At 47.5% G+C, this 27,513-nt stretch overlaps 1 protein-coding gene across 1 annotated transcript in view; it reads left to right on the top strand.

Moving 5' to 3' along the window:
* Positions 1–325: 325 nt before the first annotated feature.
* Positions 326–27,513, top strand: part of slco5a1 (solute carrier organic anion transporter family member 5A1) — a 55,125-nt gene continuing 27,937 nt past the window's right edge. The window contains exons 1-2 of the mRNA XM_076290917.1: positions 326–389; positions 864–2,437. Coding sequence (XP_076147032.1) covers positions 1,468–2,437 — 970 coding nt within the window. The 5' untranslated portion in view covers positions 326–389; positions 864–1,467. The remainder of the gene's footprint in view (positions 390–863; positions 2,438–27,513) is intronic.

Genomic DNA, 27,513 nt, shown 5'->3' with positions numbered 1-27,513 from the left:
CAGCAGGTTTCTCAGCTGTCGTTTATCCAGAGTTTAGGGTGATATGGAATGCCGTGTATGCATTTTGGAACTTGTAGTCCCATACAATAGCAACAGATTCCTCACGCGAAATATCAACGTTTTCGCTATCAAAAGATCATTTCAAATGCTAGCAGGACCACATCTCTACGACAAGCAGAGTTTTACCGAGGTTTAGGTGGTTTTGATATCTAAAAGGACTTAACTGCGATCGAATAACAACGACGCACTGCAAAAAACTACAAGTCCCTCAAATCCAGCGGAGTGGTCTCCCCCCCCCCCCCCCACACACACTTCCATCAGTTACCCGCAATCTCATTCAGAGATAGTCCGCTCCGGGGACAACAACAGCCTACCTCCTCCTGTCCTATGTAAGTCTAGGCTACAGCTGGTCATTGTAAAACCGTTCTCTTTTGTAAGCTTAAACGTTTGTTGTTTGATTAATGTCTTCTTTTGAAAATAACAGATTTAGCTTGCACTTCATAATGTGGGTGACGAGACTTGACAGTTCATTGTCTGTGTAGTTTGTGATTCATAACGAATTTTCAAGTCGTGATTATAAAGGTCTTTTGTGCTTCTTTTTGTCATCGTGTGCCAAAATCTAATTGCTATTTTTGACGCTGACATTTTCCGGGTTTATTGCGGTGTCATTTTTGATCTCGAAAGCTATTCTTTAGGTTTAGGCTTTCCGTTTTCTTTGTCACGTTCTTTGGCTTTCTTAGATCCTAAACAGAACACCGTTCATTGATATTACACCGCATGTCAGCTACTCTTGCTTCAGTGTAGGCTAACACATTGAAAAAGCAAAATGCCTCAGTCGTTTCTTTGTTATGCTCTGCTTACAGAATTCGACGCAGCTGTTGGGACAGAATAGCGGATCGGCTACCTTCCGAGGACCTGCCGAGCACTGACAAGTAACAAAGAGCTATCAAATTGGCCACATGCGGATTCCATAAACGTTACGATTGGTCACAGAAAATATACTCTAAACATGAAGCTGTTCTGTTAGTTTGATGTGACTATTGTGCTCTGAAAACAATTACAGTTGTTTTTGTTCTCATGTCAATTGTCTCTAGAGAAAAATTGTATACACCTTTACATAACTTATGTTAGTGGCATATCTAAGGTAGGCTATTTAATGTAATCCTGGCAGAATAGGATCAATATATGGGTTTAATATTCTGCTACTAGAGTGCTAGCATGATAATATAATGACATAAGTGACCATGAACAGATCAGTCACACACTGTTGGAGATGCAAATAGAAATGCAAATAAATCATGCTATCTGCTAGAGGGAGCACTACCTTCTTCCCTCTACTAACAGGGCTGCAACTTCACTCAAGCTCACAGCCCTGTGGTAGCAGAGTCTTGTCCGGCATCTGGCATTGATAAACTAATTTAAAAAGCACCTCCAGGACCGTGTAAGAGCTTTAACTTTGGACCCGGCATGACTTCCTCGGACAACGATGAGACGGGGAGTGACATATCAGAGTCTCTGGAAGTGCAAGACTTCCAGAGCAACTACGGTGACTCGGCCAACTACTACAAGTCCAAGAGTTTGCCCATCCTCAACGGGGGCTGCCTGCCCGGGGGCGAGCTGCTGCCAGAGCCGAGGATGGTGTGCACTACGCAGACGTCCGTCAACGATGGCGACCGGAGCTCGGCGCTGAGTGATCTCCAGCAGAGGACGGACTCCAGCCTGGCCGAGTCGCCCACGCGGACGGATTTCTCGCCCTCGGTGTCCAGCATGGTAGGCCTGAGCAGCTCGACGCGCGTGGACGCCAACCGGTCGGCGGCGGCCGGGGGCAAGAAGCTCGGCTTCTCCTTCGCCCGCCTGGCGCGCTTCTCGGCGCGCAAGTACGTGCAGGTGATCCTGGCGGACTCGCGCTGCTTCCTCTTCTGCATGTGCTACCTGACGTTCATCCAATCGCTGATGGTGTCCGGCTACCTCAGCAGCGTCATCACCACCATCGAGAAGCGCTACAGCCTGCGCAGCTCCGAGTCGGGCCTGTTGGTCAGCTGCTTTGACATTGGCAGTCTGCTGGTGGTGGTCTTCATCAGCTACTTCGGAGGCCGCGGGCAGCGGCCGCGTTGGCTGGCCGTCGGCGGGGTCTTCATCGCGGTGGGCGCCGCGCTCTTCTCCCTGCCGCACTTCATCTCCCCACCGTACCAGATCCAGGAGGTCAACTCGTCCACGGGCAACGAGGGCCTGTGCCTCAACGCCAACGGCAGCGGGCGCGACACGCTGGACGTGGCGTCGTGCCCGCGCGACCAGGAGGGAAACGAGCACAACCTCTACGTGGCGCTCTTCATTTGTGCCCAGATCCTGGTGGGCATGGGCTCCACGCCCATCTACACGCTGGGACCCACCTACCTGGACGACAACGTGAAGAAGGAGAACGCCTCGCTCTACCTGGGTAAGGGTCTCCTACTCTCTGGTTTGGCGCGGTGTAAAGGTCTCCACAGCAGGGCAGCAGATGGTCCCTTTGATTCCAGTCTGCTGTGGCTTTGTGGGTTATCAAGCAGCATATTCTTCCCTGGGTTTGTGCCATGCTTGTCCCCCTCCATTAGGGCATGTTTTCATCATTAACACATTCATACTAAGTCCTTCAATTTGTACTAACACTCAACCTACTCCATACCTTTTTATAGAGTAGCCCCAGCAGATAAGCTGCATACAATCCAGCCCTTTTGCTACCATTGCTGCTGTTGTATCAACATGATTAAATCACTGCTGATATTAGATGGCTTGAGCCACCATTTTTGAAACCAATCCAGATGTAGCCTTGGCAAGTGACAAAGGGGAGAGACCCCTTGCTAGTTCCCCCCTGACTCCATCAATGAGACACAGGGAGGCTGGGCCAACGAATTAGCATCCATTAGCCATGTAGACGAGGCGCAGGAACACATTAGGGGATGCCTTCACCGTTCCCGAGGTCACTGTTTGTCTGCGGAGGTCAAAGGGCACATGGCATCCGATCTGCACTTTGGGATACACTAGCACTCCCTAATGTCTTTTGATTTAATCTCCTTCACATTCTTGTGCAGGCAGTGAGGGTAAACCCTGGGCACGAGCGTGAGTGAGTGTGTGAGTGAGTGAGAGTGTGTGAGTGTGTGAGTGAGTGAGTGAGTGAGTGAGTGAGTGACTGAGTGAGTGAGTGAGCGTGCGAGCGTGCGTGTGTGCGTGTGTACAGACATGGGTGAAGCTGACCGTGGCCCAGGCTGTGCTCATGTGAGCTGAGTCTTGTGCCGAGTAAGTGATCGGTGTCCAGTTCTGTCTGGCGTAGAACTGTTAAAGAGACACACAACTCATACACCAACACGCATGCACTTACACACACACACACACACACATGCACACACATGCACACGCAGTACACATGGGGAATACTGGAGAGACATCTTGCAGCTGCTTCAGCTGAGCTGCTTTTCACTTTGCTGCATAGCTGCTGACTCTCGAGCTATGCTGGTCCTGACTAGAGTAAAGATCTGGGGCAGAACAGAACCAGACTTAGTCCAGAACTGTTCCAGAACCAACAGCTGTCCGAATGCCTCGAAAACCAACTGATATCAGAGACGGCAGAGCAAGGATTTGGGCTTGTCTCCCTTTGACCGTTTCGAAAAAGAATGTCACGCCGGTTGGGATTCATCTGTGTATCTCGGCTCATCTCGAGTCGAGGCTAAAAATTGACTAGCCTATTTGAATCAATGTAAAGTTCACTGACCCAAATCTGAGACCTGCAAATCTCCCACTTTGCTTGTCTCCTGACAAGCAAAAAGACAGTGGCCAGTGTTTGGCTGGCAAGAGCTCGGGACCAGTTTGAGTTTGGTAGGGCACTTTAGGCACAGACCATTGGGCAAATGGGGCAGCAGGACACTCTGTCTGGGGCAACAAATGACCCCCTCCATCTGATTGCTGCCCAGCTGCACTAGCTCTCAGCGCCTCGGTGGTGGGGAGATTTGTGGGGGGTTGTCAGTTTGGAAAAAAAAAAGGGGGGGGGGGGGGGCATACGCGCATAGTTGGACAGGCAGGGGGGTCACTGTAAGGCCATAGCACGGTTAGGGGCCAGCCAGGAAAACATGGTCGAACTGAACTGTTCCTCTCACACACACTCTCACACTCACACACACACACACACATATAACATTACACAGAACATTGCTTGTAAAGACTTTAGATACACATTATGCACTCGCATAAAATATGGAGTTTAAACACACATAATTAACTATTGATTCACTTGGAAAGTATTTCACAAAGCAATCATGCTAATGCTAGTCTAGAACGCAGTTGACTGGGCAACAGAGACTTAGAGAATGCAGTTTCAGATTTCTCTTGGTGTAGTTACCCAAGTAAGTCTGCTTTGAGATGCACACCCCTGATTGTGTGTGTGTGTGTGCGTGTATGTGTATGTGTGTGTGTGCGCGTGTGCGTGTGAGAGAGAAATGCAATCGCTATTAAAGCATTATGTCTCCCCCCAGTGCAATCTCATTAACTCAAGCTAAGCATAAACAAAATAGTCCAAAATACTGTGACTCAGTGATGTAGGAAGCCCTCCCCCTCCCATCAGTCTGTGACCTCTGACCTTAGAAAGACTGCAGAGTGATGGCCGCCAGATGATGCTATGAATAAGGAAACCAGTGTTTATAAATACACAGTGTCACCCCAGCATGATGGCGCAAAAACTCAAGCACTTCTTACGGTCAACTGGCAGACGACTCTTAGGCAGACCCGGCCCACCTCTGGTCTGGTGGTGGCTCAGTGCTGGCAAGCTGTAAGTCTCTACCAGAAGCAGGCACTTTTCTGGGAAGCTGGGTCTATGTGTTTATTACAGTGTGGAACATTGGCCTCAGTGGCTCAGGGTATTTGGCCTGTAATTGTATTGTTGTCGTTTTTTTTTATAGTGCGGATGACTCCCTGCAGATAGAGTAGCTTCGCTCTCTGGTGTTGTAATGATTGCAGAGCACAGGCCACCTCTAGCATTTTTGTCAGTCACGCTGTTTTTCCCCATCTTTTTCTACACACACACACACACACACACACACACACACACACACACACACACACACACACACACACACACACACACACACACACACACACATACATACACACACACACATTTTAAAACACACACACACATTCTAAAACACACAGATACTGTGCTTTGGGCTTGTAGCTACTTGTGTAGAGCCCTTTGAGACTGCAGCAATAAGCAATAACAAGCATCGGTCGTCTATCCACCCCCCACCCCCCACCTCCCGTCTTCTATCCCCCCTGAGTCTCCGCTGTGTTGGGAGAGTGGAGCGCCGGAGCGAGTCCTGTTACCGCAAGCCCGTCATCTGCAGGACCCAGTGATGGACAGCCAAAACAAAACCCAACACTCTGGCAAAACAGCTTTGTCCACTTGCCTCACACCGAGGGTGCCGGCCTAAACCCTTCTCAGGACCCTAAAATAACTAACTAGATCTAAACCCAACGCTCAGGCCAAACAGCGCTGTCCCAATGACTTGTGTTGAGGAGCAGGGCTCTACCCATCTCAGGCATCTAAAACAACTCATTAGATAGCCACCCCATCTGAGAGTGAAAGGCCCACTGGGAGTGAAAAGGGGGAGAGATTAAGTTTCACATTAGTGTATGCATAGCCTAAAGGTGAGGTGGGTTTATTATGTCAATCTACACAAGCTGCTCATTGGTGTTCACACACACACACACACACACACACACACACACACACACACACACACACACACACACACACACACACACAGGCATTCTTTAGAGCTGTCTGGAGAAATGTGTCTTTGCTTCCGGCTTCTCCGAGTTCTAGTAGATTCACCAGTGGAAGACTAGAGTGTGTTTGTGCTCACAGGGATTTGCAGACAGATTCTTTTTTGCTGCCCCTCTTCCTTCTCTGTTTTCTGTTTACAGCACACAGTGTCTCTGTCTCCTCATTCCAGTGTACGCTTGGGGCAGCTAACAATGTGTGTCATTACTTTGCACTGCATGTACGCACTCTCTCTCTCACACACTCTCACACACATACCCTCCCCCCTCACAAACACACACACACACACACACACACACACACACACACAACCCCCCCATAAGCTATCTTATTCCTCCCTCTCCCCCTCCGCCCTCTGTAAAGACCCCTTTAGAACATTGCGTTCACATTTCTGGAAGTTTCAGTCCCACTGGCTATATGGTCTATCTGATGCCGCTCTGCAGCAAAAGCCAGTCCATTTGATCACACTGGGGCCTGCACTTTAAACCTTTTCACTGACCCCCTCGGCCAGAACTGGGCTCACTCATCAAAAGCAGAGACCCCTTTGTCTGGACCCCCCCCGCCTCCACACACACACACACAGACCATGTCTGCAGAGGGAAATCAATAGGTCAGACACACATTGGCCATGTAGCTTTGATCTTCAGTGAGTGACATTATGAGTGTGAGGAGAGAAGCCTATGCTCTGCTGTTGCATTTCATTGCGTACCTTCCCACCCTCTTTTGTTAGAATCGATTTCCCTGGGTGTCTGTTCAAACAATGGCCCAAGCTTGGCATTCCTCGTCAGCAATGCACCATTCACCAATGGCGTGTTTGCCGTAATCTAGTGATGAAGTCGCCTCACCATTGCTTTCCACCTCTGATTTACAAGCCAGTGATTTTTGTGAGCGCCTAATAGATTGGAGTCAGCTGAAGGGGTCAATCTTGATTGGATTGCGAAGCACTGTGTGTGTGTGTGTTTATCAGTGTGTGTGTGTGTGTGTGTGTGTGTTTATTTGTGAGTGGAGTTAAGTGCACGCATTCCAAATAGCTGCAGCGTGTTTAGTGTTCTCCAGAGCGTAGTGTAGCAGCTGCAGCCTTTGTCCGAGTGTATTACGGAGGAGTTGTGCATTATTTATTGGCCCTAATAGTCTCACCCTTTCTCTGGTGTCAAGGGCAGCATCAGTGCGGCTGTATCCTAACCCACGGCCTGTGTGTGCCTCTCATTCACATTCAGCACGGTTTGAATGCACTGGGAGTTGGCCAACATGCGTCACCGGTCTGGCTGAATGCAGGTCAGATTGCATTCAGGGCTCTGTATTAGGTGTGTGTGTGTGTGTGTGTGTGTGTGGTGTGTGTGTGTGTGTGTGTGTGTGTGTGTGTGTGTGTGTGTGTGTGTGTGTGTGTGTGTGTGTGTGTGTGTGTGTGTGTGTGTGTGTGTGTGTGTGTGATGTGGGAGAGATCGGTGCAGTCCTTGGTACATATAGGCTTCTACAGCCACGCCGTACTTGGAGAGCAGCACTGCTCTTCTATGTTAAATTTAGCAAGGGAACAGCTGCTGAGTCCATATTCTGTGTGTGTGGGTGTGATGAGGGAGGGAATGACAGAGGACAGAAGGTAATGTATGTGTGTCCTCCCACTCTGCGTGCGTATGTTTTTCTACTTCACCCTCACGTGCGATTGCTCTCCCTCTCCACCCTATCTCTACCTCTCCCTATCTACCTCCCTCCTCTCTCTTTCACTATCTCTCTCTCTCTCTCTCACACACACGCACACACAGACGGACAGTTTGTGCTGGACAAGTCTGCCTCCTATGTGGTGTAATATTTCTCTGTACCTCCGGTAGATTGCATTTCCCAGGCCTGTAGAGGAATGGCCTTACTTCCTTATGAAAGAATTTATGCCCGTCTCTCTCTCTCTCTCTCTCTCTCTCTCTCTCTCTCTCTCTCACTCTCTCTCTCTCACTTGAGCAATCATCATTTATAACTCTCTCCTGCTCTCGCTGGGTCACACACACACACACACACACACACACACGCACATAGAGAACTGGGCCACAGGCTAGTGTTACAGCTTATAGTTACTCAGCAGCTAGAAGCTCTAAATTGGTTCCTGTGTTTACATTAATGTAGCCTGCTGCACCACACACCCACCACACACACACACACACTCTCACACACACACACAGACACACACACACACACACACACGCACCTCCCTTGAGTTGCCCGGAGAGACATGCAGCTGATCTAGAGGCTCATTCTTGTCCTGAGTGAGTGTCTCAGTGGAGAGACCGGAAACTTCTATACAGCTCTGCGTGTGGGGAATAGGTCACCTGACATCGGCCTTTCCTGCCGTCTTTTCCTACAGTTCTTTATTTCTGCTGTCAGTACAGTAGTTAGGGAGGGGCATTGAGGGAAGAGGGTGGGTGTGACAGGGGGTTGGCTGGTCACATAATGACCGTAGTCTGCAAAACCAGCCCCACGGCCAGAACAATTTGCAGAGGTCACTACTTAGCCTCAATTGGCTATAATGCCTCTTTTATGTCTTCATGAATTGATTTTCTTGTTCTCGTTTGCGGTCTTTGGGGCCAAAAAGTTATTTTGGTCCAGTCTTCATGTAAATCCCCTTTCCAGTTGGAACATGTTAATGTGGAAAACATGGAAATGTCCTGTGAAAATGGGCACAGCTAGCACCCAATAAAATGCTTCAGGTCCCCTGGGAACTTAAAGGGCGAAACCCATTGACTCTGTAGTGTTTCCAGGTCTCAGCTTGTCTTCATTCAGTTCACGACAGTGCTCCAGTAAGGAAAACTAAACTAAACACAAAGAACACATATTGTGGATGGCTGAGGTCATTCCTGGCCAAGACGTAGCACAGATCCTAGCTTGGTTCGGACCCGGTCTGAGATGGACAAGCCCCGCGTTCAGGTGTTATCTGAGACGGGAGACAAGATCGGTCATTTGTGGCCGAGTAAGACATTGTGATTTATGCTTCCTCCAGGAGTGACATTGATTGCACGGAAGGGCATCGTCACGGGTCAGAAATAGATCGTTTACACCTGGTAGCTCCGCGCAGTGCCAGATTGGCTTTGACATATGTCACATATTGTTTGATGCAGGACCAGAACCCCGAAGATGACATTAATCCTAATTAGCCGCTGTCTGCGGGGATTATAAACAATGGATGTCAATTTGAGCGCGTCGTACCGGCTTATTCAGCAAATTGCTAGCAAATAGCTTAAGTTGCTAATTAAAAGTAGGGATTTGTAGAGGAACAAGTGACAGATGAATGTTTTCTTACATCCGATGTCTTTATCTTCTATAGAGATGAGGGTTAATGTGTTGATTGTTCTTCAAAATAACCTAAGCCTATATTATACTACATTAAGGTCTGACATAGTGCTCTTATTAGTTGGACATCATCATGCAATGTTTATTAGGCCTCTTATAAACTGCTTGTTATAATGTTATGATGTGTATAAAGCCCCAAACAGATCTCTAATTAGTTTGGTTGTTGTAATGATCATATAATATGTCGGGGATTTGCCAAGCAGCGGAGGGTTTTCCTATTGTCTGAGTTTGCAAAGCACAATGAGTTGGAAGGGGGGGAAAGCCCCCTTAAGTGTACTAGGGGGGAGGCCGTGGTTTGGACAGCATGTTCTTGCAATGCTTATCTAGGTAAACAGCCCACTGTGGCAGAGAGAGAGAGTCGGAGTCTGAGTCATCCCCAGCCTGCGTCAGTGTGTGAGTCCAGCAGCGGGCGGCGGGCGACTCTAATGGATTTCTCTGTGTCCACTAAAGAAAAAGACACGCAGAAGGAGGGAGGAAGGGGAGGGGAGGAGGGGAGGGGGGGAGGAAGGCGGAAAAAACGCTTGCTGAAAAATCCTATTTCACAGCGTGTTAGTATCCTTCTAGTGTTGTGTTCTTGGCTTCCATGCCTTGAGTTGAGAGAGGGTTTGCGTTGTGTGGCACAAAGTATTTTTGTTGTTTCACTCATTGCGATGACAGACCTCTCTGTTTTCTTGGACCCACAGAGAGAGAAAGAGGAGGGGAAGAGTGGAGAGAGGGGGTTTATGGGGGCCAGTGGTGGCTGTTGAGGAAACAGTAGGATTGACAAGACCATGTGCAGTCCAAGGAGGAAGAATAGAAAGTATAAAATCAACCAAAGCAATTGGCCTTTTTTTTTGTAGAGCACAAGGACTTCATAGCTGGCCTGTTTGACTTCTCTTTTGGTCTTTGTACCACACACCCTAAAAGAAATAGAACACATTCCTCAGTTCCTTTTGACCAAAGCCACAGATGCACATATTGTGTGTGTGTGTGTGTGTGTGTGTGTGTGTGTGTGTGTGTGTGTGTGTGTGTGTGTGTGTGTGTGTGTGTGTGTGTGTGTGTGTGTGTGTGTGTGTGTGTGTGAGATCTGGTGTGAGGATGGGCTCCTGGGGTCCCTGTGCGTCTGACCTTTCCTAGTGCATTGCCACAGGACGGAGAAGCCTCGGGGGTGCTGCACACATTAACCTTGGGAGGTGAACACAGCCACGCTTGTGCTTACCATGGCAGGGCCAGCTGCAGGAAAAGGCAAACATACCACTACTTGAATGATAAAAAACAGACAACAAAACAAACAAAAAAACAACCGTTTCTCAAACATTTCACATTTTATTATATATCAGCATTTCACTTTTCTCTGGGCACCAGACGTTGTTTTCATTTTTCACATTTTTCTTACCAGAGCCCCACAGAGGTTTGACCACCCTTAGATTATGTTCCTCTGTGTAGCCGCACCGTGTTTATTTTGAAGCGATTAAGGAATTTCATCAGCTAATTGTGTGAGGTAGCTTGAGACTGCAGGTCCGCTTGTTAATAAGGAAAATGAGCACCAAATGTATGACTGAAAACACAGCTCCAGTGGAGAGATTGCCAGCAGTACACCAGAGAGAATACAAAAGCCTTCCTTTTCCACGGGGGCTTTTGGTGTTAAATACAGCAAGTAATGGACCTCTTGAACACCCTTATGGAGAGAGAGAGAGAAAGAGAGAGAAAGAGAGAGTCCCTTTTGCATGGCTGTGGGATTCATAATGAGCTAAAATCCCTGCTTAAGCTTAACTCCTGATGTTCTATTTGTCTATCTGTCTGGATTTTTTCCTCTTTTGCTTTCGTTCTTTCTTGTGTTTGGCTGAAAGAGCTCCTCTAAGTGACTGTGGTGGAGGAGGCAGCTGCTGAGGAAAGCTGGCTGAGCTCTTGTGCCTAGAGTGTGGTTTCAAAAACGGCACACTGAGACTGCTTTGTTTTGCTTTGTGTGTGTGTGTGTGTTTGTGCGTTCCAGCACTTTGATGTGTGTGTGTGTGTGTGTGTGTGTGTTGGGGGCTTGCATCTTGCTGTGAAATTCTGGTATGACCTATTGACAGTGTTCCAGAGACCCTTATGTGCATTGTCTGAAACATTTCTGAAGGGAGTAACCCCCCCCCCCCCTACTTTCAAAGCTAAGTTGAAATCGACCCCCTTGAGTCAAAGCCTCAGCTGCAGTTGCTGCTATTGCTGATTTGCGTGTTGAAGAATGTTAGTGTTAGGGCACACCAGCTACTCTAATCACACCCTGTGGGTTTTCAAACTCCCTGTTGTTGCTGGAGATCGGACAGGAGCTGCAGGTGTGAGTCAACCACAAACAAAACACCCTTCACACACACACACACACACACACACACACACACACACACACACACACATGCATGCACACACACACTAATACAACTACACCACCCCAGCCCAGTCATGGCCCGCTGGTCGTTCGGGGTCGCTCCAGGCTGCTAATGCAATTAGGTCTCTTCTCTCATTAGCCCAGTACCCTGCATTGCCCGCCGCACCAGATGGCCCTCTATGGGCCGCTCGTTTGGGTCTGTCCAGGGGGCCCCTGGGACCCGGTGGCGTCTCTGATGAGAGGCAGCAGCCAGAGAGCAGAGTTCACCCTCCAAAGCCCCCCATCCACACACACACACACACACACCCACACCCAAGCTCAGAGCAGTGGGTCAGGCTGAAGGCATTTCTGACGTGCGTGCAAAGGCAGCAGTGGGCCAGCCACCACTAGCAGCAACGGCTGCAGCTGTCCCTGTGGCCTCCTTAGCCTGGCAGAACAAATGCCGCGTTCCATTTGTCCACCGCTGTCGGTCAACGAGTGGTTTGCCCGAGCTGCTAACTGGAAACAAAAAGGAACGCCCCCTGAAATTGTACCCTGACTCTTTCCGCTCGTTCGAACCCAGAGTACCCCGAGTTCAAAATTCCAAGATGGTTGCACCCATAACAATAAATGAGAGGCGTAGATATACTCTGTTTATTAGCAGGTCTGTCTGTTTTGTGTCTCATTAAATCGTTGTAGAAACAATATTATCCAACTTCTATCTGTCGCTATTGTTGGATTACCGATCGTTGCGTTGTGTTGCTAGTTGCTATGACGTTTGTTTGTGTAAAATATTGTGTAATGCTTTGTTACAAACTGGTATTGCTATATCTGGTAACAATTGCTAACAGCAGACAGTTTTGCTAACAAACGGTAGCATTGTTCTCACAACTTGTTGACTAACTGGAACGCAACCAGCTCGGGTCTTTACACGGATGTGTTATTATTCCCAAGCACGAGTCTGCAGTCAAATGCTGCAGTCACGACAGACTGCCCTCTCCTCCTCGCCTCCCCTCCCCTCACATCTCCTGCTTGCCCAGGGTCTGGACAGGCCTGAGTCATGCCTGCGCTGCTATGGGTGATGGCGCTCGAGGAATGCAGAGCAGCGGCGGTGTCTTTTCTTTTTTTTTTTTTAGTGTGCATGTTTTGTTTACATGCCAGTGTCTCTCTCTTTCCCCCTACCTCTCTCTCTTACACACACACACTCTCTCTCCCTCTCCCTCTCTCTCTCTCTCTCTCTCTCTCTCTCTCTCTCTCTCTCTCCCTGTCTGTCTCTCTCAAAGAAAAACAATGCAAGGGTCTGCTGCCAAATGAATTAATGAAGTATTTAGACCTGCAAAGGAGGTTTAGAAATGTGTAGGTTTTCTCCACATATTTACTTTTACAACCTATTCTGAGTGCATTAGTGAGTCTTTCCTGACTAATGTATTCCAGCACATAAAAGCATTTATATGCAAATGAGTGGAACTGTACCCTGGAAATCCAGAGTTTTGCTCTCGCGAGAAATCCAGAGTTCTCGCGAGAGCACAATGGAATTGTCTTTGCGAGACACTCTGGCAAAGAGCAATGATGCACGTTACTTTTTCCCCTTGCATTCCGGGAAACCTGCTAAACTGATGAAAACAGCGCTGCAACGTTGGAGGACAGTACACATTGGTCGTAGTGTTATCCGATTGCGTGGAAGTCCGAAATCATTCAGAGTAAACATGGTCTAGTGTTATAAAATTGCGTGCAGTGAGATTTTTAAATGTATGCTTGTTGCCGCCCCTCGAGTTGGGCAATTACATTGCTCTTTGCCAGACCCCCTTAATCTTTCTAGATTATCAGAGTCTGGATTTTCCAGGCTATGGAGGCTGTGCATATGGAAGTAGATTTAGGAATTACTCACTCACGGTTGCGAGGTAGATCTAACCATGATTATCGTAGAAGGTAGAGTTTGGTCATGGCTTGATCTGAATGGTCTGTATGGACCTTTTCACATAATACCTGGCTTCCCACAATTATTGCTTCATTTTATTGATGACAAAGTTTGAAATGGTTGAGAATATCTTGGTAGAGCCAAGCTGACGAATGCAGTCAATGTAGAGTGTGCTTATATGTGGTTTGTAGCAGACATTTCATAAACATGATGCACATGATGCACCATGTTTCAGAGAGCCAAACTGACCTGAACAAGGCAAGACTTCTAATGCAGAAGCCACATTCAAGAGAATGTGTGTGTGTGTGTGTGTGTGTGTGTGTGTGTGTGTGTGTGTGTGTGTGTGTGTGTGTGTGTGTGTGTGTGTGTGTGTGTGTGTGTTGTGTGTGTGTTTGTGTGATATATGTGTGTGTGTGTTTGTGTGATGTGTGTGTGTGTGTTGTGTTGTGTGTGTGTTTGTGTGATATGTGTGTGATATGTGTGTGTGTGTGTGATATGTGTGTGTGTGTGTGTGTGTGTGTGTGTGTGTGTTCTGATGAGGAGCAGTATGTGCTGTCTGGGTTTTTGGTGAGTGGTAGTGTGTGTGTTCTGATATGAAATCTGATGTGCTGACTGTGTTCATTGAGTGTGTGTGTGTGTGTTCTGATGAGGAGCAGTATGTGCTGTCTGGGTTTTTGGTGAGTGGTAGTGTGTGTGTTCTGATATGAAATCTGATGTGCTGACTGTGTTCATTGAGTGTGTGTGTGTGTGTTCTGATGAGGAGCAGTATGTGCTGTCTGGGTTTTTGGTGAGTGGTAGTGTGTGTGTTCTGATATGAAATCTGATGTGCTGACTGATGTGTTCATTGAGTGTGTGTGTGTGTGGTTGGGAGACCAGTGTGCTGCTTGTGTTCTTGCTTGTGTCCTGTGGTACGCAGTGTTCACTGAGCCATGGCAGGGTGTCTCCCCGGCTCCCCCAGGCCAGCGTGTGCGTGCGGCACTGTTCCCGCATCATGTTCTGCATGGCGTTCTGTTAGGGAGAACAAATCGGCCCCTGCTGCAGCTGCCACCGACTGCGTCTCTCTGTGGGGCTCACAGCAGACGAGGGAGGGACGGAGAGAGGAATCGGAAAAGAGAGGATCATAGTGGTTCATGAACAAATGAGAGAGAGAGAGAGAAGAGAGGGAGGGAGAGAGGGAAAGCAAATAGAGAGAGAAAGGGGAACAGCAGAGTTGTGTAGAAAGAAGAGAGAGAATGATGAACAGACTGTGCTAGAGGAGAGATGAATCAGAGATAGACGAGTAGACAGTACTGGAAACAGAGAGAGAAAATGTAAACGATATTCACTTTGCTGTTTTTTGTATTATTTTTTTAGCTGCCCTTTGTCTCTCCCTCTCTCCCTCCCCTCTTCTCACATTTGTGTGCCTTTGGGCTGATACTTCATAGCTCTCTTGTCCACTGCTGCTGTCATGTTTGGTTTATTCCAACCATTATACCGCTATCTGCTTGGTCTTTGTGATGAGGACACACTATCAGAAGATATAGAGAGAGAGAGAGAGAGAGAGAGAGAGAGAGAGAGAGAGAGAGAGAGAGAGAGAGAGAGAGAGAGAGAGAGAGAGAGAGAGAGAGAGAGAGAGAGAGAGAGAGAGAGAGAGAGAGAGAGAGAGAGACTCAGCAGGCCTCTGACCTGGCGCACTGGATGTCTGTCTGTCACAGGGGAGCTACAAAAGGATTAGCACATTTTTCTCGGGCCCTTTCTTTTTTAATAGCATTCCTGTGCTAAGCCAGTTAGTGCTTTGATCAGGTCAGCACATGGAGGCAGCTAGCTAGCTGGGCAGTCTGTGGCCAAACCAACGGTCAAAGAATCAGAGTTTTCTCTCGAGGACCCATGAGGATGCTGAATCACAGATGGGCTTGGGCTGAGCCCACCTTGTTTGTTTCCCATTTACAAATGGATGGATGACTTCTAGAGGGTTTCTTGTTTGAACACGTAAAGAACCACTAGAGGATATTTCGATACCTGTGCTGTGCAATGTCTGTTTGATGTGCACACACACTCTTAACTTTTCTCTTGCTGCTCCACTCCCGAAACTGGAACACTGGAACACAGGCTGTACGGAAGGAGGGGCTGGGAGAGTGGTTAGGAGGCTGGTGGGGGTGGGGGGGGGGTGGGGGGGTAGATATAACTGGGGTGATTACTTCATTCGGGGCCGGCCACGTTCATGTCCCACTTCTCTTGCTCCCCATTGGCACTGCCATGCAGACAGGATTACAATGAGCTACAGAAAAATGGCCTCTCTGAGGCTTCTGCGTTCAGTAACAAGCTCTACAGGGCAGGCATGTGGAAACCTCATTGCATTAATTACACGGATTGCGCCCTTGTGTACCTGAATGGATTTAAATCGATGTAAATCCTTGATGTAAATCCTGACACAGTTGTGCACGCATACACCAATTCGTCATCCGGATACATAGCCTGCCTGGCCCCTGGAATTCCAGTGTGGGGGACAACAAAAGGCCACAATGGAAACCTGGTTTTGCCTCTTAGCAAGGCAATAAATATCATGAGGGAGAGAAGCAGGCAAATAGCACAGGGGTGGCAATTACTCACTGGGGGGACAACAGCAGTATTGCGTCTGAAGCTGGTCAGCAGAATTAGCGGCAGCTCATGAGGTTGAAGGATGATTGGGGGGGGGGGGGGGTGGATATAGGAGAAGCAGAGAAGCAAAGGGGAGGGAAAAAGCCCTCGTAGCACTTAGTTACTTCAGCACAGCACAGCATAAGGTGCAGTGGGGGTCATATGTGGGGGTAGTCTCTCTCGCCTCTCTTTCCCTCATGTTTTACTCGCTTTGCAGGCCATGCCAGAAGGATAGAAAAAGAGATAGAAAGAGAGAGTGAGAAAGAGAGAGAGAAAGAGTGGGTGGGTTGGAGAGGAAGAGAAGGCAGGAGAGAGAATGTCTCAGCAGAGTTGTGTCAAGTCTGAGTTTGAGCCTGAAAGTCAATGTGAGCCTCTGGGTTTAAGGTGGAGAGATGCGGAGAGGGAGAAAAACAGGTTAGGAAGGGCAGTGGGTCTGCATCCTTTAAGAACATTTCCAGCTTCGCAGGAGGATTCCCCATTGGTTTAGCTCTCACAGTTGAGAAGAGGTGATTGGAAATGCACTTGTTATCTAAACAGGAGAAAAATAATAATAAAAAAAAGATATATAAGAGCTGACAGCATTCCTGAAGAGCACCACTAACACGTAATCTTATGATACTTCCCCACTACATCTGAATAACTAAAACTCAAACAAATATTTAAGTACTCTGTCCAAGTATCCTTCATGATGGAGTAGTTTGCGGTCTGTCTTTGTACCTGAATTCAATCTATAGCAATACCACGCCTATGGGAGTATGTGATGGCAGTATCAGATTTGGCATGATTTGTGACTCTTTCTGTACTGAGCCATTCACCTTCATTGTATTTGGCTTTTATTGGATAGGTTACAGCTCAGGGGAGAGTGCTGGACATCCATCTTGTAACTGGGCTTCGGCTTCTCTGCTGAACATTTATTGGTTTAGTTTGATGAAGTGGAGATATTAATTTGGCCCGCCACAAATGCATATCTGCAAAGATTACGCTGTGTGAGAAATTGTATCGACAGTAAATTTGGTAGTGTTTTTGTGTGGACTACTATTGATCATCGTTATGTCGACAGAGAGGATATAAAAAAAAAGGCCTAAAGAAAAGGGCTCATGAATAACTCCAAGCAGTGTCTTCATGTTCGTTTGGCAGGTTGATTTTTATGTCCACCATGAATCCTTTTAACCTCCAGACACTGACACTCAGAGTTACCTGGAAGATGAATTAGCCCACTATGCAGATTAGAATAAGCACAGGAGGCAAGGCACTGCAGTTTCACCTGTGTCGTTTCAGACTGGGAAAATGCAGTGCGGTGGTCACACATAATTGTCTGCCCCCCCCTCCCCCTCCGCTGCAGGCTTCTTTTGTTGACGGCAGCCGAAGCTGTGTCGGTCGGTCAGAGTGAATGTGGATGTCAGCAGTAGCTTTTTAGATTTGTGGCCTTCGGAGTTTGCCGACTGACTGCGTGGGCACCAGTGCCATATGCTAGCGGTGGACTCAGCAGAACCGCTGAATGGAGTCAGCAGGACCCTGACAGAAGCCTTGACGTGCTCATTCTGCTCTGGGCTCGGCTACACAGCCTGCCCTGTGAATCCCCTTGACTGCTGAATAGCGCCACTGTAGTAGGGTGCCCGAGTGGTCAAGGAGAAATCGGTCCGAGACAGCGGGTTTAAGAGGGCCCACGGTGTTTTATTTACAACGTGACAAAATAATCAAGATACAGTCCATACTTCCTATCCGACACTCTGTCGCACCTGACATGAGGTAAAAAGAAAATGACAAACAAAACATTTAACAGACAGACAAGTATATATAAAGTTCTCTCATGGCTAGGCTACATGCCACTACCTGACCGCAGGGCTCACAACAGCCCCTTACCGCGCGACATAAAACTTCGAACCCCTACATAGAGAAAAGCCAGCGATTAAATGGCCAATTAACTAATTACTTCCGCCGATGCCGGCGAATTCCAAACTCCTGTAAACGGGCACACCGCCCCTACCTGGCAGACATCTAAAGCAAACATCATGACCTCAATCTTACTATAGAACATAGAAAAACGTTATGATGATGCACAAAAAGTGTTGAACTAGCTTTAGTCTGATGGCAGTATGCCTCGTTCATGCCCTTGAGATATTTGTGTTATTTGACAGTTAATTAAGAAAAGATAAAAACACCTGTTTTTATTGACCGCATCAATGTTTTACCAATCCGTGCTTTAGTGCCTCTCCACCAAACCGTTGGAGGAACCACCTCCATAAATAACTCAACTTCCCCCGGCCTGCTTGTTCTTGTTGTCTAAATATTTGATTTACTCCTCGGAGCACTCTTCATAAATGTTTGATGCGATTAAAACATTATAGCGTTCTCGCTCTGTACTGGCAAACCCTTTAGGAATTGCGGAGAGCCAGATTTCCCCTTGCATTTCACACACACGGCTGTCAAATAAAGGCCTAGCTGTTCATAGGTGTTGGCATTTGGGATTCGTCAGTTGAAGGCTCGGTGATGTAAAGTCAGTGAAATAGAAGTTTAGAGGCTAAATGAATGACAAAAACACCAACTCACACCAGAGGTAAGGTATTAGGCAGCTGTCAGAGCCACGTCTGCAGGGGGAGGGAGCAGCAGGTTAGAGGCCAAAGGGAGTGTGTGTGTGTGTGTGTGTGTGTGTTTTTGTGTGTGCGTGTGTGTCTGTGTGTGCGTGTGTGTGTGTGTCTGTGTGTGTGTGTGTGTTTGTGTGTTTGGGGGAGGGGGGGGTTGATTGACGACCACTCGTCTGGACATGTCCATACCCCAGGCTCTGTAAATGAGCAGATGCAAAACACTCCCTTTGAGTATAACTGCTAGAGAGCTGATGAAGTGTGAGCAAGTAAATCAGCTAGTACTGGACTGGTGCAGAATTGTATTTTATACTGTTATTTGTATTCTCTCTCTCTATCTATTTTATCCTGTTATTTGTATTCTCTCTCTCTATCTATTTTATCCTGTTATTTGTATTCTCTCTCTCTATCTCTCTCTCTCTCTCTTTCTGTCTCTCTCTCCCTCTCTCTCTCAGTATTAAGAAGTGAAGTGACTTGGATAAAAAGTGACTGCAATGCCCCACTTCCACACATACACACACATTTACTCGCTCATAGGGGGCATATCCTTTAGCACACACACACACACACACACACACATTTACTGGCTCATAGGGAACATATCCTTTAGGCTCTTATGGCCCTTGTGAAACTATCAGGTGGACCTGCATCGCCCTGCATCGCCCTCCACTAGCCCAAATTTGCTGTGAAGAAACTCTAGAAGTCAAACTTGGCCAGTGTTGACCGGTCGACTGACAGCGCGGCGAGAATCGCTGCCGAGCGCATTCTGACATACCTGTTCCCCAGGGAAGCTGCTGGCACACGCCTGGCTCACCTTGCTCACCTTGCTCTTAATGATCTGCTGAGACTAGACTCATTGAGTTGTATTTGGGTGCAGTGTGCTAGCCAAGTGAGATGCAGCGACGCATGCTCACCCATACGGAAGTTTTGCTCTTGCTGTAGCATAACGTCTTTTGCCACTTGGAGGATTTTTTTTTAATTGGATTCCTTTTTGGCAGTACGAAAGGAGTTTCTGGAATGTGGCTTAAATACTAGATGGAAAAGTGGTGGGGAGGGAGTTTTAAGAACAGCTCTTTTTGCGGCTCCAAGAACACGCTCTTTAAATGCTACCCCCTTTATCCATAAAGTCCTTTTTAATGTGGTGTGTTGCTCAGTAAAGGTTACCGGAACTCTGTTAGCGCATCGGAAAAAGGTCAGTTCCTTGAGTTTGCCGGCACAGGCCCAGGGGAGATCGATGCGGAGCCGGGCAGAAGGAGGTAGACTGGAGCGATCTGCTGCTCTGCCGAGTCTGTGGTGGTTATGGAGGAGGAGGAAGAGGAGAGCTCTAATGTCCAGGAAGACAACCTGCTGACTCTGTTCTTTCAAAAGTACTGAAGGACCCGTTGGCCTCAGATAGCTACTGACATCACCGTGGATGGGATGTTGTCTGTGTATGTTGTCTGTGGATGTTGTCTGTGCATGTTGTCTTCTGCATGTTTTTGTTGACTGTCTGAGTGTGTGTGCGTGTGTGTGAGAGAGTGTTATGTGTGTAACTGTGTGGAAAATAACTTTGTGGCATGTGTCTGTAAACAAGCATGTGTGTGGTATGTGTCTGAGTTTGGTATGTACATGTGTGTGTGTGTGTGTGTGTGTGTGTGTGCGTTAAGGGTATATTTGGTGTGTTTTTGTGTGTGCTTGTGCACGAGTGTGCATAATTTGTGTGTGTGGTGCCTAATTGTGAGTGTACATTTGGTGTGTGTGTGTGTGTGTGTGTGTGTGTGTGTGTGTGTGTGTGTGTGTGTGTGTGGTTAGTGACGGTTGGGGTGTTTATGTACGTCCCCTCCTCTTTCTCCACCCTGGGCAGCAGGGCCCTTGGCAAGTGGACTGTATCAGGGGGAGAGTGTGGGCCTCCCTTGGTCTCCAAGCGATTGTGTTTCAGGCCAACGTTAATGAAAAACATTGCAACTTTTAATCAGTTCTGACCCTGATGGAGAGGGGATTGGGACTGAGTTTTGCTGAGTAAAGCAATGCCTTGATGCTCTCTCTCTCTCTCTCTCTCTCTCTCTCTCTCTCTCTCTCTCTCTCTCTCTCTCTCTCTCTCTCTCTTCTTTTCCTCTCTGTTTTGGACCCATTTCACTGCCTCTTTCCCAAACTCTTTCCTCTTTTGCACTGTTAGCACACACCACCTCACTCTCTCTTTCCCTGTCTGATCTGTCTTGCTCTCTCGTTTGTCTCTCTTATCTGTTTTGCCACAATCACAATCATTCTTTTTTCTCTCTTCTCTTTCCATTTGTCTAAACTGCTCCCCTTTTCCCTTTTTTCTGATGTCTGATTGTCTCTCTCTCTTTCACTTTGTTTTCCCTCAATCCCTCTCTATCATCTCTCTCTCTCTCTCTCTCTCTCTCTCACTCGCGCTCTCTCTCTCTTTTGCGCTCTCTCTCCATCTGTCTCTGTGTCAGCTACTCTGCTCCCATTGTGTGATGGATCACCACAGCCCTTTGGTCAGTGAGGCCCCCCCATGCGCCTCTGTGCAGCGCATTAGTTCCCAAAGATACACCTGCCCCCCGTGGGAAATCCAGCTAATCTCCGGGGTGGGGGGTGGGCGGGGGCGGGGGTTGCATACTTTTACACAGTACTGCCCATTCCAATGCAGTCCACTCACACTGGGGAGAGATGTGCGATGGTATCTACGTGTTATTGTGTTGACCTGTAATGTGATCCTGTGGTTTTAGGGAGATTCCCAAGGGCCTTGTTTTGGGGTCATTCCAGTTTTTGGGGGCATCTTTTTTCAAGTCTCGAGTCATCAGCCTGGAGAGAGGAACGAGGGCTTTTCATTTCATATCAGCCGTTATGTAAATCTATTACCACAGCTTACCGGTTTAGCCTCTAGCCGTTACTGTGTTCTTTTCAGTGCAGCGCTTTTCAATCCCACTCGGGAAAAAAAAGATAAATAATAAAAAAAAACGTGTTGCCTTAGCGTAGCTGGCGTTTCATGATTTATTCATTAGCGCCACTGATTCACTCGTATCAACAATTTACACCTCCGCTGACTCACTTCTCCCCGGATGGCACCTTGACGTGCGCAAACAGGAACAAGCTTGTCTTGGTGTGGCGACTCTCACATGCTTCACACCAAACCCAGGGCTCCCACACAACCCCTCAGCGCCCGCCTGGTTTGAAGAAAATAACCTCTGATTGAATGTCACTTCAGATGAGGCCGAGTGTGAGTGTGGTGTGTACTGAGGAGAGGGGGGTCAACAGTGACCGGGCCTGCGCCAATTGTTGCCCTCTCTTGCTCTCCGGAGGGAAGCTAGAAGGTTAGAACTTGTAAGAAGACACTGCTGTGTCAGCAAGTTGCCATGACAATGCAGTCATTCCCTATTTTACTGTCCCCCGTGGCTGCCCTCCCCTCCCCCACGCCACTCTCCCAACCAGCCCTCGCGCAAGGTCACATGCTCACATTGATCCAGGCACACAGAGCACCAGCCATGGTCACTCAGTTCAGTATACCAGCTGCATATGTAATTTGTTACAGCCATTGTATAGCCATCTTCTCTTTCTCTCTGTCTCTCTCTCTCTTGGTCGGCAGTGGCAGTGGCATTCAGGACATTTGTGCCCCTAGTAAGTGGCATGTACCACTGAATGTACATATATATTGGGGAAGGAGAGGGAGGGAAAGTAGGGGTTGTTTTATGAATGGACATGATGATATTCTGGGATGAACGCATGCATTGTGTGGCCTAGTCTTTGTTGAAACCCTCAGAACTCTCTCAAACTTTCGCCTGAAAGTCTTTACTTTGCCCAAGAACACTTTTATGTGGAGAGACCTTTTTGGGGGGTGGGGTTGTGCATTATAGCTTTCCTCAGTTCAGTGCTTTAGCATCGTATTGTAATCGTTTGCTTCATAATTCTCAAAAGCATACGGTGTCCTGCCAGAGCTTGGAGAGGAATCACACCTTGCCGTGCCATATTTTATTGGCTGTTTGGGAGGATGGAGACAGGCTAACAAAAAAAAAATGCCCGTAAATAAAAGTGCCACAAAGCTGGGCCCAGACTTTAGAGGGCTTTTTCCCATTTGATCCCAAGCCTGGTTTTCAGTACTGTTTCAAGGCCACTCAGTTAAAGTGAATTATTCTCTCTACATTATGCACTTTTTCGTTTTTTTTCAATCCATGGTGATTTGATGATGCGTGAAAATGGACTGGAGCGATTTCTCTCTCTATCTCTTTCCACCCCCCCTCTCACTCCCGCTCTCTCTCTCTTGCACTCTGTTTCCCTCCTACAATTAAATCAATTAATTAATCTCCACTAATTGTTTTGTGTCCCTGGGGAGCTAGTTCATTAGCTGTGGTATGTTCTACAGCGAGTGCCCATCCTCCACTGGCTTACATAGTGGATTCCTCAGAGGTTTTCCAAGGCAGCGCGGGCGTTATCTGAGGACGGTCACAAAGGAGGTAAAGGACCCCTGGTTGTATAAGCCTTTTGCCCATCTCCATACATTCTCTGAATAAGTTTGCTTGCCCTTGGACCTGTCACGCCGTGGTGGAAATCGGCTACATTCATCACCACAAAATATGTCAGAAATGTCATCAAGGCAGTTTTATTTGTATAGCACATTTAAAAGATATGATTTAAATAAATATTTTGGATAAAATGTAACTATAAAAGGAATAGAAAGTTGAGAAATAAAAGTGGATGGTTTTAAGGAATAGAGGAAGGTTTGACATGCTATAGAGATATTTACTGAATGTGACAAAAAGTGTTAGAATCACTTATGGTGCATTTAAGGGTCCTTAAGGCTCAAGGGCTAGAAAACCAATGTTAATCTGAGCAATTAAATTTGTAAATTGTCTTCGTAATGTAAAGTGCTTCTGAAAGTGGTCTGAAAAAGGATGGCCTGAACACATAATTGCTCAACGCCTCTGAATATACAGTAGCCTGCGCACTTCCTAGCATATCAAGCTGGCTGCTGTCCTGGGGAGAGGAGCTAAATGGGGAGTGATCAATGAAGAGTGCAGAGCGCCTCTTTCCTCTCAGTCACCTTCAGCTCTTAGGGAGGCCATCAGTGTGTCTCAGCTCAGGCCTCCAGCACGGCACTAGTCAGTCAGGGCATGCAGCGCAGAGGTGGGGTAGGGAGGTGACGAGGTGAGGATGACCTTGGCAGGTGCTGAGGTGTGAGGCAGAGGGCTGCGGTATTTGTGTGTGTGTGTGTGTGTGTGTGTGTGTGCGTGCTTCACTCCTCTCTCAGCAGATCTGCTCTCCTTTGCTTGGAGGTTTTTATGCGTCCCATAGGGCCTTTTTATGGTCTGCCGTTGATGCTGTACTGTCGGCTCATTTGGGGCTTTTGTTTTGCTGGCGGGTTTTTTTATTTTTTGATTCTAAATTCCTCCTCCGCAGTGCTTCACTTAAACATAAACAGCCACCACTGCATTCGGTGCTCCACTGCGGCAGCAGTGATCTAGGACGTGTTTATCACACGTGTGACGGGACATGAGGGGGTTGGGGGCGTCGGAGGACGTTGGTGGTCGTTGGGGGGCGGGTCCATTGCATAATTGTGTTGCATGGGCTGCGCTTATTGAGATTCCAGGTGTCTTGCACCGTGACGCCAGCCGTTGCTCGTGACGATTGCGGTTGACTGCCGAGCCAGCGTTTTCCCCCCCCGCCCTGTTGTGGCCTCTTAATGCCCTTCAAGGTGTGTGTGTGTGTGTGTGTGCGTGTGTGCGTGTGTGCGTGTGTGCGTGTGCGTGTGTGCGTGCGTGCGTGCGTGCGTGTGTGCGTGTGTTAGGCGTTGGGCCAAGTGGCAGGACGTTCATGAAGAGTCTCTGGTTTTTATGAGCGGTCTCGCCCTTCAGTTAACCATAACGCCGTTAATATGATGAATGGGAGCCGGGTGGCACAGCACGCTGTTACCCAGTGTTAGTCAGACAATATATACATGCAGGTAGCCAGGCGTGACCTTTAGACAGAGGGCAGCGATAGTGCCTTCATCCACGTCTTTATGATGGACACTGGAGTGGAGGTGATCATCTGTCAAACGACTAGACAGATTAATTAATCTGAGGTTTGCGTGGATGTTAATTAAAAACTGTATAGCCTGCCTAGCCCTTCAAAGGTCATGGTTTAGGTCATGCTTGTTGTGGTTACCTTTTGCATGAGTGTATGTTTGTGTGTGTCTGTGTGTGTGTGTGTTGTGAGAGACAGAGTGAGTGTGTTTGCATCCCATTCACCTCTAAGTGATTAATGGAAATTTTCCCTGTCACATTTTCAGGGTGGAAAGAAAAGGAAAAGGTCAGACTAAAATGACAGCTGCATGACTTATCCCAGAGTGCTCCAAGCAGATGCCTCATCCATCCGTGCTGTGCAGTAACGTGCACAAAAGGCACTTGGTCAGTTTAGTTTTAGCCTGAGGTCAGCGTATTTTTCTCTTACGTAACTCCAGCCCCTGGTCTATCAGGCCAATTAGAACACTGCTGACAAACACTTCACAAACTTCCCTCAGTATCTTTTTCAGCTAACTTTCTTATCGCTTTAGTAAACAACAGACAAAAACGATGTCATGATGTGAATCCACCGCATTAATCATCTGTGGTGTGTGTGTGTGTGTGTGTGTGTGTGTGTGTGTGTGTGTGTGTGTGTGAATGTGTGTAAATGTGAATGTGTGGGTGTGGGTGTGTGTATATGTGTGTGTGTGTGTGTGTGGGATAAAACATTCAGGCCTGTCAACTTCTACCCAAGCACTTCTTCAGACCACAGTTTTTGAGAAATAATATTGTACATAGAAAAGTCTAAAAGTTTGCTATTTGCACTAAGTAAGGCTATGGGTAGAGTCTTATGAAATGTTAGTAATTCTTACACTATGGCTATAAAACAAATGACTGAGGGAAATGGGTTGGCAGGATTAGGCCATTATTTGGATTGGTCATTGTTTTCAACCTTGCCAGTTATTGCCATGTGTTTCCCACATGGTATCTGTTATTGTGGGTCCCAGTATTGGATATACAGTAGGTTTGAGTGTGTGGATGGTGTAGTAATATTTGATATCATTTCATCATAGACTAGCGTTTTAACAATCATTAGAGTCAAACACACTCCACACCATGTCTGCCCAGGATTTGTGATGTTAGTCCTGCTCCATTTATAATGCAGTGTGGCTCTTATGGAGCTGTTAAGTTAAAAGCCTTGAGATGATTTCACTTAGTGATGGTGTCATGGACTCTCAGTGACACGCCTAACCAACGGGGCACTCTACTAGATTACCTCCAGTCTAATCTGTGGGGAGTCATGTGGTCAATACATAAGTGCACTGGATGAGATTGGAGGACAGAGATGGGGTGGAGTGTCACAAGCTAACTAAGGATATTGTTTTATTTACACATCGCCCCTCGGCCGTGGGTCTTTAGGTGCCATCATGACATGATTACATTGTTACACCAAAGTCGCTTTATCGAAATTGCTTGTCAGGTATTTGTGTTGTTTTTTTAGCTTTGCCAACCGATTAAAGTTTATGACTATTGGTCATATTCTACAAAGTTTACGGTCACACATAATAACTTCATCCTCCTCATCTGTGCGTGTGAAAGATTACAGTATGTCACTGTTAAAATCCCGCGCCAAATCACTTTGATGCAGTGGCCTGCTGCAGTGGCCTGAGGTTTGGGCCAGAGGCTCTCTTATGTCAGTAGAGCCGCCCGGTGAGAGAGCTGTGCTACTCTGACTTACTTTGATGATGGCTAATACTCGGATGGGGCTCTCAAAGACCGGCTCATTTTTTAGAAAATGGGATACGTTCCCCCCTCTTTAGTTCATGTGTGAGCTTTTGGTCTCTGGTCCAGTACACTGCACACTGCATTCGCCTGATAAGAGGATTTATCAACTGTGTTTGTGTGTGTGTGTGTGTGTGTGTGTGTGCGCGCGCATTTCTTCCAGTCCCCCGCTCCTCTGTGTTGTTCTATGAGCCTGAATGCTGGGCACAGTGGGCACAGTGGGCAGGGTTTCCCCCTTACACAGAGCTTTAGGACATCCGCTACATTTCACCCATTCAGTGCAAATGGCTGAGCACAGTCAAGGAGAGTTTTACCCTTCACATATCTGTTTTTTGAACTTTAAAGGAGTGTGTGAGTGTGTGTGTGTGCGTGCGTGCGTGCGTGCGTGCGTGCGTGCGTGCGTGCGTGCGTGTGTGTGTGTGTTTTGTTGCTGCTGTTCAAAGGTGCTCCCGTTGTTGGTGTGGGTGTCTCCAATGGGTATGCAGAAGGAGATTAAGACAGATGAGGTCTGTGAGTGTGTGACTCGGGAGAGGGTCCGGTCATGTGACCAAGACTGCCTTAGGTCATGCCAGCAGGGTCTCCGCACTCACTATGATTCATTGTATTGGAGTGTCCGACTCATTAGAAGCAGGCATGCTTGAGCATCTCTCTCTTTTGTTTTCTTTCTTTCCCTTCACTCTCTCTCTCTCTCTCTCTCTATCTCTTTCTCTTTCCCCCACTATTTCCTTTCTGTTTCTCTTGCCGGTCAATATCTTTTTCTTCATTATCTTCATTAACCTTTTTCTGCCCATCTTTCTCTAGTTCCGCTATATCCACTGGTAAGAAAACCTCTCGCTAAGGCAATCCACAAACCCCAGCCTCTGTGTGTTGTCTCCCTCTCTCTCTCTCTCTGTCTCTGTGCCATGTCCTACACCGCCCTCTCATAGGACGTCTCCAGCGTGTGTGTCTGGTGTCTGTGTGTGTGTGTGTGTGTGTGTGTGTGTGTGTGTGTGTGTGTGTGTGTGTGTGTGTGTGTGTGTGTGTGTGTGTGTCTCCTCCCATGTGTTTATTAGGATAACAGAGTGTGGAAGTTGTGTGTCTGGTAAATAGTGTTTTGGTATTTTTAGAAATAGTTGATTATGCTGATTATGAAATGTTTCACTGTTTTGATAACAGGGGAAAAGTCATACAGTCTGTCTGGCTGCCCTTCA

This window comes from Alosa pseudoharengus, unplaced genomic scaffold (assembly GCF_046254945.1).
Source record: "Alosa pseudoharengus isolate Yale_2024_CS ecotype anadromous, Long Island Sound unplaced genomic scaffold, YU_APseudo_1.1 YU_APseudo_1.1_scf_18, whole genome shotgun sequence".
Taxonomy (NCBI): Eukaryota; Metazoa; Chordata; class Actinopteri; order Clupeiformes; family Clupeidae; genus Alosa; species Alosa pseudoharengus.
Note: the sequence above shows the minus strand (reverse complement) of the source record. Positions and strands in the feature narration are given on the sequence as shown.